The 12,205-nt window shown below is 39.3% G+C and overlaps 1 protein-coding gene and 1 long non-coding RNA gene across 4 annotated transcripts in view; one reads left to right on the top strand and one right to left on the bottom strand.

Annotated features, from left to right (window-relative positions):
* Positions 1–288: 288 nt before the first annotated feature.
* The window catches only part of med1 (mediator complex subunit 1), a 124,640-nt gene continuing 112,723 nt past the window's right edge, over positions 289–12,205 (bottom strand). For 2 of the 3 annotated variants that reach the window (XM_059530665.1, XM_059530664.1), the window contains 5 exons: positions 10,311–10,435; positions 9,766–9,967; positions 6,503–6,601; positions 6,090–6,195; positions 289–4,365 (listed from right to left, as the gene is read on the bottom strand). In XM_059530665.1, coding sequence (XP_059386648.1) covers positions 612–4,365; positions 6,090–6,195; positions 6,503–6,601; positions 9,766–9,967; positions 10,311–10,435 — 4,286 coding nt within the window. In that variant the 3' untranslated portion in view covers positions 289–611. The remainder of the gene's footprint in view (positions 4,366–6,089; positions 6,196–6,502; positions 6,602–9,765; positions 9,968–10,310; positions 10,436–12,205) is intronic. The other variant, XM_059530666.1, reaches the window with a different exon arrangement.
* On the top strand, positions 11,272–11,587 carry LOC132121020 (uncharacterized). Its single transcript, XR_009426206.1, has 2 exons — positions 11,272–11,382; positions 11,529–11,587. It is a non-coding gene; the product is annotated as an uncharacterized LOC132121020 (long non-coding RNA).

Genomic DNA, 12,205 nt, shown 5'->3' with positions numbered 1-12,205 from the left:
TACACACATAACTTCATCAGTAGTAAACAAAAGTGATAGTAGAAATGTAAGATGTAAAATAATTGGAAATGTAAAATATTTTCTAAAATTATTATTATTTTTTTTTTTACATAATATGCTCAATTTCTTTCAATTATTGCTCATTACTTTCTTTCAATTAGAGGTAAACAGACTAAAATGATTGAGGCTTTCATATATAAAGTTTTTGACAATGCATCCAGTTAACCAAGCTAAAACTATTTTATGTTTGATTTCAGTGTATATACCATCTTATTTGGGAAAATGCTAAATAAAGTATACAATTAGAAAAGAAATGGAAAAAAACACATACATAGCAACTAAATATTCATTTAAAGTCTTGAACCAATATTCTATATACTGACAAATGATTTTAAATGGATGCATTTTTTTTCAAATAAAAATTGATAACCAAGATATTTCCCTCAAAATAATAATTCCACATTAAAAAGTTACATTTATACATAATACAATTCATAAAATAGGCATCATAAAATACATGAAATATTTTTTTCAATTGTTGACAAAAAGTCAGCTGCATTCCTTTACCTCTACAAACTATCAATCAATCAACTTTTTTATTTTTTTTAATTTCATTTGAAAGGTTCTAGATTGCCTGTCAAGGCAGAGTCCATGAGGTCATCATCCTCTGTATGCATATACACAGGACTTGGTCGTGAGGAGCGTTCAGAGCTAAGCAATGACATTGAAGTTTCTGAAGATATAGGGGATCTGGACCAGCCATCTGTCTTTACTGGGTGAGAGGAGGGTCCACAAGTCATTGTTGACTTCTTCTTTTCTTTTTCTCGATCTCTTTCCCGGTCTTTCTTCTGCTTCTTCTCTTTTTTATGTTTCTTGTGTTTTTCACTCTGGCTAATGGATATGGAACTCATGTAGTCTTGAACCGCTTGGTGTGATCTCATAGTTTGGTCATCATCAGAGCTAGGACTGTTTTGATGAGATTTTTCAGCAATTGAACTGCTACCAGACTCACTCTCACTGTCTGGATTTATAGGTGTGTATCCAGGGGAACGGCTGTGGCTTGGAGAGCTGCGGTCATGTTTTGGTGTAGAACCACTGAAAAGGGGTGATGCTTTGTGGCCTGAGTGCTGGGAACGCATGGCACCATCTCCAGAATTTTCTCCAGGTTTCTGAAGAGTTACTTTAGATTTTATGCTTGGAGAGCCCCCTTCTGGTTTGCTGATGATAATCTTTGCCACACCAGTGCCCATCACAGCACTACTTTTGGAATCAATTTTCTTGTCACCAGAAATGCCCCCTGATCCAGACACCTTGGATTTGCTATCTTTGTCTATCTTGTCTCGCTTGCTCAGAAATTCACCTCCCAGGGAGGACATACCATGCTTGGAGGATGTAGGACCAGTATTTTGCGGCACTACCCCACTACTGCCACCACAACCTTCGCCTTCCTCTCCTCCAATTCCTCCACTACCCACACTTTTCAGTTTGTCTATGACTGCAGTAAGAGATGGCTTTTTGTTTCGGCTAGGGGACTTACTTTTTGCATTAGAGTTGTTTCCACTTCCTCCACCCCCTCCACTGCAACCTCCACCACTGCTCCCATACTGTGACTGACCATTTGAAGAAAAAGGTATGGAGCCAGATGACGAAGAGGAGCTTGCAGAGGAGGTAGAGGATGAAGAAGTGCCTGTGGATGAGCTACTGCCTAATTGTTTTGGGGTTCCTATTCCACCACCTGAAGAAGACTTTGATCCTCCTGACCCTCCACTGCCTGAGCCAATAGGAGATTTAGCCTTAGAAGAGGGTGGGGTTCCAGGCAACTGGCCTTGTTGAAGTTTCATGGGAGAGGACAGCTTGTCAGAACTTCCAGAACGAGAGTGTGAGGGTGATATGTTGGGCTTGATGTTGGGGTTCATGAGTGAGCTGGGTGGCTTACCACCTTGGGGCTTTTTATTTCCACTTCCTGTTCCACTGCTGCCACCACTGCCTGAGCCTGACAAACCATGCTTTGTTATGGGAGAAGAGGATGGTTTGCCTACACCCAACCCCACAGAAGATCCTTTGGATTGAGAAGACATACCACTGCCAATACCTGAAATGATTGATGATTTGGGGATATTGCCTTGCCCAACAGAGCCTTCAAGTTTACTACTTTTTATCTTCCCCGAAGAAGAGGAGTGGGAATGGTGGCTTTTGCTACTGCTTGTACCACATGTACTACCAGTACCTCCGCTTGCTGAGCTACTTGATGTGTAGCCTCCATGAGATGATGTTTTTCCTCCAGTTAAAGTCCTGGGTATTTGTATAGTGATTTTGGGGATTGGTGGAGTAGCACCTCCCGGTGGAGTCTGAGACCTCCCTGAGCTCCCAGGAGACTTAGCTCCACCAGCACTAACTAATCCTCCAGAAGTTGCACTACCACAAGGAGGAGTGTATGGCCGAGCCCCTGAGCTGTGTGAAGGTGACTTGCCATCTGCATCCAACTTCTTACGTTTTGGTGGTTTGTCTTTTGATTTGCCCTCACTTGAAGGAGTGCGGCTGCGTTTTACCTGCTTCATGTCAGAAGAGCATACACTCCCCATTGCTATTCCAGAATTTCCTCCCCCATTATCTTCCTTTGCCCTCATCTGCTGCAGTTTAACCTTTGCATCACCATTTTTAAAATCATTACCTGCTACCACAATGCCCAACATGAGTGGACTTTGGCCTCCACCAGTATGAGAAAAGTGTGAGTCTGCCATTTCTGATGCTGGGCCCAGTATTGGCTTTCCTCCCCTACCATTCCCACTAAAAATACCCATTTCAAAAGGGTCTTTCAATGAAGCCTCTGGAGTATTTTGGTCATGTGAGGCAGGATTCTGAGGTGTGCCTGTAGGAGTGTTCTGCTGACTTCCCCCACTGAAACTTTTAACCAGTTCAAGATCTGGGTCAGGGCTGGGGGAGCTGTCTTCAAAGTAAGTCTGTGAAAAACTTCCCTGTCCTGGTAAAAGCTCTGGGTTGAAATCTGTGTCTGGAAAGAAATTAGTTGAGGAAGAATCGCTATTGGGTGTTGCTGCAGTAGCAGCTTCTGCAATCAAGTCTGCTGCATCAGTAAAGGGATTTTCATTGCTGTTTGCATTAAACAGATCTGCCTCAAAAACTGCACTACCTTGGCCTGAGCTGGAAGAATCCCGGAGTGGAGTTCCCAAGGAACCCCCTTCTTCACCAGCCATGAGGTGCTGGCCATGACTGCTGTTGCTTCCTTTGTTGGCCTGATCAGGAATATCAGACAAAATGTCATTGATATCAGGCCCAATACTGTCAGAGCTGGAGAGGCGGACCATACGGGGTACAGATCCTTGAGGCTGAGACTGGACTTGTGTATGGGGTTGGACATGACACTGAGAGTGGTATGGAATTCCAGAACCTGAAGGTGGTGTTCCACACTGACTTGGAGCAGGAGTGATACTGTGAGGGGTGTCAAGTCCATCACCTGGAAGACTAACATCAAAAATGGGGTTCTGGGAGGCATCAACATCCATGGAGAAAAGCTCTCGGTGGAAATCATCTTCAGAGTGGTGTGTGTGATGATGCTGTTGGGTCATGCCTCCCAACTGCTGCTGAGATTGATGTTTCATGCTCATTCCGCCACCTGCTCCCATTACTCCTTTATCAGAGCCTCTTGGGCGCTTTTTCTTGCCCTTGGTGCCGGGGCAAGACTGCCCTTGGCTATCTGTTCGCGGGGAGCCAGATGAGTTCTGTCTTTCTAGAGGGCTACTGCCATACAATGCAGCAAAATCTTGTGAGGGATTATCCTTCAGTAGGTTCATTAGCATGGGGTGGTTTTTGGTGTTGCTTGCCGGTGAGGTGGTTGGTGGGGGGGTCTGGTGGGGTTGAGGTGGCTGGGGAGTTGGACTGGACCCAACACTGCCTGTTATTTGCAGAAGGCTGGTTAGGATTGGATTCTGAGTAACTTTACTAAAGTCATCTGAACCATGGCTCTGAGACTGTTGATGTTGTTGTTGCATTGTTTGCTGCTGGCCTCCACCCTGTCCTACAGTGTCGGCACATGAGCCTCCCTGACCAGTACGACCAATGTTGAAAAGTGAGGTTACTGGACCTTGGAAAGATCCACTTCCTCCAACACCAACAACATTGTTGCTTCCTGCAGAGTTTGTTACATTATTTAAACCAGGAAGACTCATTGGGTTGCTCCCATCTGGCCCTGTACCCATTCCCATGTAACCTGGGCTGCCAGTTGGGGGCAAGTTCTTCTTCACCATAATTTCCACAGTTTCAGCTATAAGGGACAATGCTGGAGTATCTGCCTGAATGGTCTCTGCCTTGCGTCGGATGGCACGCATAGTCACAGGAATGGACATGCATCTAGAGAAGGAAAAACAGATGCAATTTGTGATTTCTGACTCTGACACGAAGCACATATTTTAAAGGGAAATTTCATACAAAAATGAAAAAAATGATAAATAAATATCATGGATGGATATTTACAGAGTAACCCACTTTGTAGAGGGCTGTCAACATTAAAATTTTCACCTACGAATGGATATAAATGACAGGAGGGCTAAAATAAACTTTAGCAGTAAAAGATATCTCAGTCCCACTTATATTAGGTGTCTTTAACTTAAAATATGTGATGCGACCTGGGAAAACCCATCTGATGTCACGCTGGGAAATTTTCAAGAAATTCGAAAAACAGGTTGAAAGTTATTTTATTTTTCCGTCAAAATTAGTGTTTCAATCAATTATTATTCTATAACATTGTCTATATATCTTAAAATATCTTGGCAAAAATCAATTATTTAGTGCAGAATAATAGGGATTTATTACAGCAAGCAGAAAAGCATCAATGCACATTTACTGCCAGTCATGCGTAAACTACAGTATGCAGGTTTTTTTTTTAATTAATTTATTAAATATTGTGAGAGGTTAAAATAATAAATAACTATCGTACACAGCGATCATTAAGTAGAAGTGAAACCCGTCTTTACTTTAAACCTGTTTTTCTCAAAATTCCATTCCGGAAAATCAAAGCTATTAGCCAACTTCAGATAGCCATAACTTGTGTTACGTTCAAGCAAAAGAAAAGGGTAAATTTTCAGCATGTGTTTAGTTTTCCTAGATCCCATCACACTCACACACACACACACACACACACACACACACACACACACACACACACACACACACACACACACACAGTACAGACCAAAAGTTTGGACACACCTTCTCATTCAAAGAGATTTCTTTATTTTCATGACTATGAAAATTGTAGATTCACACTGAAGGCATCAAAACTATGAATTAACACGTGGAATTATATACATAACAAAAAAGTGTGAAACAACTGAAAATGTCATATTGTAGGTTCTTCAAAGTAGCCACCTTTTGCTTTTTATGCAAATTAAAAAAGAGAAGAAAGAGATGTAAGTGGTACTATGATGCTTAAACACCTCTTATTGGTCATTGTGTTCATGAAATCAACAGATATATCTGTGATTGGTTACTTTGCTCAATGCTGAAAAATCACATTGAACATAGAAACTTATGAGGCCCTCCACGACTGCCCCCCTTTTTTTTTTTTTTTTAAGTGTTGCAGGATCATAAATAGTGTTGACAGATGAATTTGCACATGGTTTGTATAGGTTTTTTTAAATAAGTTTTTCCTATTAAAACACCAGTCATGATAACAACATTAAAATCTTTGAAATAAAGTCCTGAATCTTCTCTCTGTAAGGTTCCAAAAAGGATAACGCTCTACATTCTTACTTGAAAGTATGGAACAAAGATTGGATATTTCCAGGCTTTTTGGACCATTTAATCTAGAGGCCATAAACAAAAATTAGGAAAGAATTCAATATTTTGTTTCAAATGTGTGCATGGTTCTAATTTTAATTTTTAATTTCATAAGTACACAGACCCCGGTGAACTTTTTTTTTTCAAACCCTGAGAACAACTCAACTTTTTAAACAGTTTTCCTGCCACTATTAATCAATACTTTATTTTGCTTACACTAATATGTTATAAGCATGTATGAGGAGCACAAATGCAAAAAATCTTCAAGGTAAGCATGTGCCATCTGTTATACCTACCTCTGGACTACTTTTGTAATGAAGTCATCAGTGCAGATCAAAGCATCAGATAAACCCTTGTAGAGCTTACAGGCTACCTGTCTCGAGTCAATCACCTCCATCACCACTGAGAGCAAAAACAGACCGAGTAAGTTATCAGACCAGGCAAAACTATGGTAACTTCAGCTCACACTTAAGTTACGTCTCATTGTAGAATAGGGGTTTTCAACCCTGTCCTACAGGCCCCCCAGCACTGCACATTTAATGTTTCCCTTATTGGACATGCCCAGTTCAAGTCTTGCAGTCTCTACTAATGATACGAGTTGAATCAGGTGAGTTAAATAATGAAAACATACAAAATGTGCAGGGCTGGTGGGCCTCCAAGACAGGTTTGCTGTAGAACAACACTTAAATGTAAAGTGTGGATTCCTTACCACAGACAAGTGATTCATTTACAGGGTGTTGAAAAGACACACTAAAGCTCGAATCAGTTAGGGGGCACACTTCAAACTGCAGCAGTCCTGGAGTATCTGCTAAAAATATGAAAAAAGTGGTTACAGCAAGATCGTTTTTTTTTTTTTTTTTTTGTATTTCTAGAATGCTTTTTGCAGTCTTATAAAAGATACATATTTTTGTTACTAATAATAGAAAATACGTACCACATAATATTAAATAACTGTCATAAATTGATTATGCAACGAAATGCAGGGCTTGACAATAAGGACTGTCTGCTGCTTCGTCATGAAAGTTTATAATTCGCACAAGTTTTTAAGCCTTGCTAATTAAAAAATTCAAGTGATTTTAAAGCATTCATTCAAGTGAACATTAAGGACAGCTCCATTAAGATTTCACATACTGTTTTCTGTGTGTACAGTGCACATTCTTGCACTTGAATGAAAAATACATACAAAAGTATTTCAAAATACCCATCTTATTGAGTAACTTTGTAGCTGCAATGATCTTCCAGAATGTCATTCGTATGGAAATATTATGAAGTGTGTAAACGACCATTAACAGAGCCAGAGATGCTGAAGATGGACACAAAGAGAAAAATACTGTAGCAGGCAGAACAAGATCACTGGTCACGATGCGTAAAATATTGGAAGAAAAATTATTTAATTGAGGGTTATATATATTTTATATAAATGCCTCTCTGAGCAAATGACTGTTTTTTTCCTTTTATCTTGTCTCTGTATAATGCATATTAGTGTTCATAAGCACAGTGGTTCTTTGTTTACAGTGGTAACCCAGGAAACTCTGTATTGCTGCTGTTCCATAAGTGCCACCTACTGTAAGAGAGTGAATTTGCATCTCATTCAGTCTGTCTGTATCTTTTCCTCAAGCATGATTTAATTTGTATCTCTGTTCTATATATTCCATTCATTGTTATTTGTTCTTATTAACTGACATTTTCTTGTCTCTTTTTCTAAGTGCCCCTATTTTGGATTTTTGATAATTACATTTCATGCCGTGTGTAATGCAGCTGTATGTGAATGTAAATTAATCTAAATTGTAAACTGTAAATCTAGTAACATTTCATGCCATGTAATGCAGCTGTATGTGAATGTAAACTAATCTAAATTGTAAACTGTAAATCTAGTAGCATCATAAATAAAGTTATTGTCTCTCAAATGAAAGAACGGTTGAAACGAGTGGTTTTAAATTCGAATCCCATTCAGTGTATTTCACACGTCACAAATTCTTACATTTGCATAACGCCTAAGTTCTGGCATGGATATCACACAAAAACAAATCTGCTCTGAGAAAGTGAATTTGGTTTATTTTCACTTCACAAGGATGACAAATCAGTGGTTAAAATTCATCTTTAATAAACCACCACAGCTGTAAAATAACAACATTTTGCTCTTTTCCCATAATTCACTGACGACTGCAACGTGGGATTCGTAAACCGGTTGTCTTTGAAAGACAGGTCAGTGCCCAGTCTGTCTGATACAATGTGCTCCTCAAAATCAAAAACCTGCAAGTATGATTAATAATTTTTGCATTGATGTTCTGTAAAATGTGCAAAATATGTATGATATTTTTATATCATTGTATATAATTTGTATGAAGCACTAATATGCTTAGTGTGTTGTGTATACAGTCAGTGCAGCTATAAGTCTCTGAATAACTCACGTTATAGTTCTGTTAATCAGCTGTGGGCTCACCATTGTCTAGAAATGTGTCAATATAGAATGTTTATTGTACATGGAGCATTGATAAAGGACGGAGCAATATGTTGGTTTACAAACTGCAGTGCTTTATCAGTACTCTATGTGTGTGTTCGGCTAACACTTATATCATTATTGTTTGGGTCTTTACTACACAGCTGTGGATCTGGTTCACTAACATAACTGTAAAACATCTTTTTCCCCTCTGATTCCTTCTTTTTAGAACAGAGTGGAGCACTATTATTATTATAATAGGATGCATTATTGATAAGCCATATTCCAGTACTCGTGATGGGCATTCCTTTTCTGACATGCGCTGTATGCAGTAGAACAATCACAACAGACTGACTGGGTCATCGAAACAGTCAGAGCAGAGCAACATTATATGCAAAGGAGGGTTTTGGGAAGATGAATTCCGAACAAATACACTGAACAAAATGATAAACGCAACACTTTTGTTTTTGCCCCCATTATTCATGAGCTGAAAAATCAAAGACTTGTTCTATGTACACAAAAGGCATATGTCTCTTAAATATTGTTCAGAAATCTGTCTAAATCTGTGTGAGCTCTTCTCCTTTGCCCAGATAATTCACCCACCTTACAGGTGTGGCATATCAAGATGCTGATTAGACAGCATGATTATTACACAGGTGTGCCTTAGGCTGGCCACAATAAAAGGCCACTCTAAAATGTGCCTTTTTATCACAGAACAATGCCACAGATGTCGCAGGTTTTGAGGGAGCATGCAATTGGCATGCTGACTGCAGTCCACCAGAACTGTTGCCCATGAATTGAGAATTGGCAGTACATCAAACTGGCCTCACAACCACAGACCACATGTAACCACACCAGCCCAGGACCTCCGCATCCAGCATCTTCACCTCCAAGATCATCTGAGACCAGCCACCCGGACAACTGCTGCAACAATCGGTTTGCATAACCAAAGAATTTCTGCACAAACTGTCAGAAACCATATCAGGAAAGCTCATCTGCATGCTTGTCATCCTCATCGGGGTCTTGACCTGACTGCAGTTCATCATCGTAACCAACTTGAGTGGGCAAATGCTAACATTCGATGGCATCTGGCACTTTGGAGAGGTGTTCTGGTTTTCACTGTACAGGGCAGATGGAAGATAGCGTGTATGGCATTGTGTGGGTGAGTTTTCGGACCCCCCCCCCCAATACAGTAAAACTGCACATTTTAGAGTGGCTAGCCTAAAGCACACCTGGAATTGAGAATTGTAAAATTGAATTGGTATCTTAAATGTTGGTATCATAAAATCACATAGGTCAAAAACAATGACAACAGCATTTTTTATTTTTATGGCAAGGCCAGTAAAAATTTTAAGCATTAATTAATTAGAAATAATCCTCAGCGTTGAGCCCTGAAATGCAACCATATTTTGCAATGAAATCATATTGTATTCTTTAGGTAGTGCATTTTCAGTAAATCTAAACGTTCCATCCATTTTTACTAATCTACCAGCTCTTATGGAGACAATTATTATGAAAGACTACACACTCACCTTCCTTAAGGCATGTTTTCTTGACGCAGCTACCAATCAGCGTGTTGTAAGCAGCCTGGTGTCTTATAATGTCGAGAAGAGCAGGCACCTGAGCAGGATGTCTGAAGGGAATCTTGGAAACATAAGCTCCTTGAAGAGACCTCCCATCCTGCACTGGAGCATCACCATTCAGGAAATAACAATGCTGCTGTCCTGGTAAAGACTAATGAGACAGAAAGGCAATGCATTCAGAGAATCAGATGGACATAATCATAATGATACACTGTTTTAATAGACTGTGGTTTATTAGCTATACAATAGAGGAAACATTTTCTACTCAGAATATATGGGTAGTTGACAAATGCATATGGACGAACTAATTTGCTCACCAAACTTGGCTCACTAAAACTTTTGTTTGACCTGGTCTAAAAATGCCATGTCAATATAGACACTACTTAAAAGCTAAATAAAAACTGACACTATCTAATGAGAGAGAGAGAGATGAATCAACAAACAGTAACTTTACAAGCTAAAAACTTCAATGGTGTCTAATGTCTAATACTCACTGTATAAAAACGCATTGATTGTGCCAAATCAGGAGGACTGGCCTCTCCCTCCTCGTGCAGTTGGCTCTTTATGATGAGATCATATAGTGGGGACAAGGTGGGCACTGTCTCCAAAACAGGGATGCCTAAAAAGATGGGGGAAAAAAAAGGTGAGGTAGAACTAAATTCATGTGGTCCTATATAAACTAGACTTGTGCCGGTATTTGTTTCGGTACCGAACGGTGACAACGCAGCACGTGTCCCTCAGATTCGCTGATGGACGCTGCAAAATCAATATACATTTTTTTTTTAAATATTAGTTTTTTATATATTATGTAGCATATTTTAAAAACTTTTTAAAAATATAAAATGTTTATTTGCAACAGTTATGCAAACAACAATAAAAACATTTATGACAGCGGCATCTGCTAAGGGACGCGTTGTCACGGGAACATCCCAGCTGAAGGTAATGAGGAAATTTTTGACTGAATATAAACCAAAAAATACAGCAAAAGCACATTATATAAAGGTTATATAAATTGATTTGCATTTCAGTGAATTAAATAAGTACCTTATTTTCCGCACTATAAGGCGCACCGGATTATGAGGTACTTGGTGCACCGGATTATAAAGTACTTGGTGCAGAAACCCTTGTTGGCAAGCACAGAGGCAAGATGTGTTTGTAGTCACCAGGTTTGCACACATCCCAGATTTTCTACAGGACTGAGGTCTGGAGACTGGGTAGGCCACTCCATGACCTTAATGTGCTTCTTCTTGACCCACTCCATTGTTGCCTTGGTGATATGTTTTGGGTCACTGTCATGCTGGAAGACCCATTCGTGACCCATGTTCAGTGTTGTGGCTGAGGGAAGGAGGTTCTCATCCAAGATTTTACAGTACATGGTCCCGTCCATTTGCCCCTCAATGTGGTGAAGTCATCCTGTACCCTTAGCAAAAAAACAGCCCCAAAGCATATTGTTTCCACATCCGTGCTTGACTGTAGGGATGGTGTTCTTGGGGTCATAGTCAGCATCTCTCTCCCTCCAAACACGGCAAGTCAAGTTAATGCCAAAGAACGAAAATACCAGTTAATGTTATGTCATTTTTATTGAAATTTAGTGACTTTGTTCACAAAGGGTATAACTACTTCTCAATTTTCTTTTTTTTTTTTTTTTTTTTTTTTAATTTTCTTACTTTTTAGGGTGAGATTTTCACCTTGTTACTCTTGTGGTGTTCCAGGTCAAAAATGACCCGGCCTCAGAAAATAGCTTAGAAATCACTCAGTATGCTATATTAATCACCAAATATTGCATTTAATCTTTTTTTCAACTGCTTTTCTTTAATTTAGGATTGGTTCTGTATTTATATTTTCATCTGATTTATCATAAACCTCATTTATCTGAGAGTAGGCACCTCATTTTTTGAGTGAAAAAAACATTATTTAGGAATAATTTTCACAATATTAAATAAAAACTGATGAAAATTTGCACTGTTTATCACACTACTGTGCTTTAATGTTTAATCAGGGAGTTTGGTTTAAAAGGCTTTTATTTTGTACAAAATGGCACAAAGTCACACTTGTGGCGTTCCCGGTCAAAAATGTCCAGCCATTCAAAGTGAATGGGAAAGAATGAAAGTAATAGAAACTATTAGTGTTCAGGAGCATGTTGATCATGTTCACATATGTTACATGTGTGCTTGCAAACATAAAGGCCTTGGACTTGGTCATGTGTGGATGGATGCATACTCGCGCTAACACACACACAATCGTATACATACTATTGAGACTATTACAAGCTTTCCATTTCATCCAACCCTGAACTGCATCTGAAATAATCTAATCAATCTGATAGTATAACACTATTTTTCTCTCTCCTTTTTTATTATGACAATAGGTTTGAGGCTTTCATGGTCTC

This window comes from Carassius carassius, chromosome 39 (genome assembly GCF_963082965.1).
Source record: "Carassius carassius chromosome 39, fCarCar2.1, whole genome shotgun sequence".
NCBI classification, from domain to species: domain Eukaryota; kingdom Metazoa; phylum Chordata; class Actinopteri; order Cypriniformes; family Cyprinidae; genus Carassius; species Carassius carassius.
The sequence above is the reverse complement of the archived record's forward strand: the minus strand, read 5'-3'. Positions and strand labels throughout refer to the sequence as shown.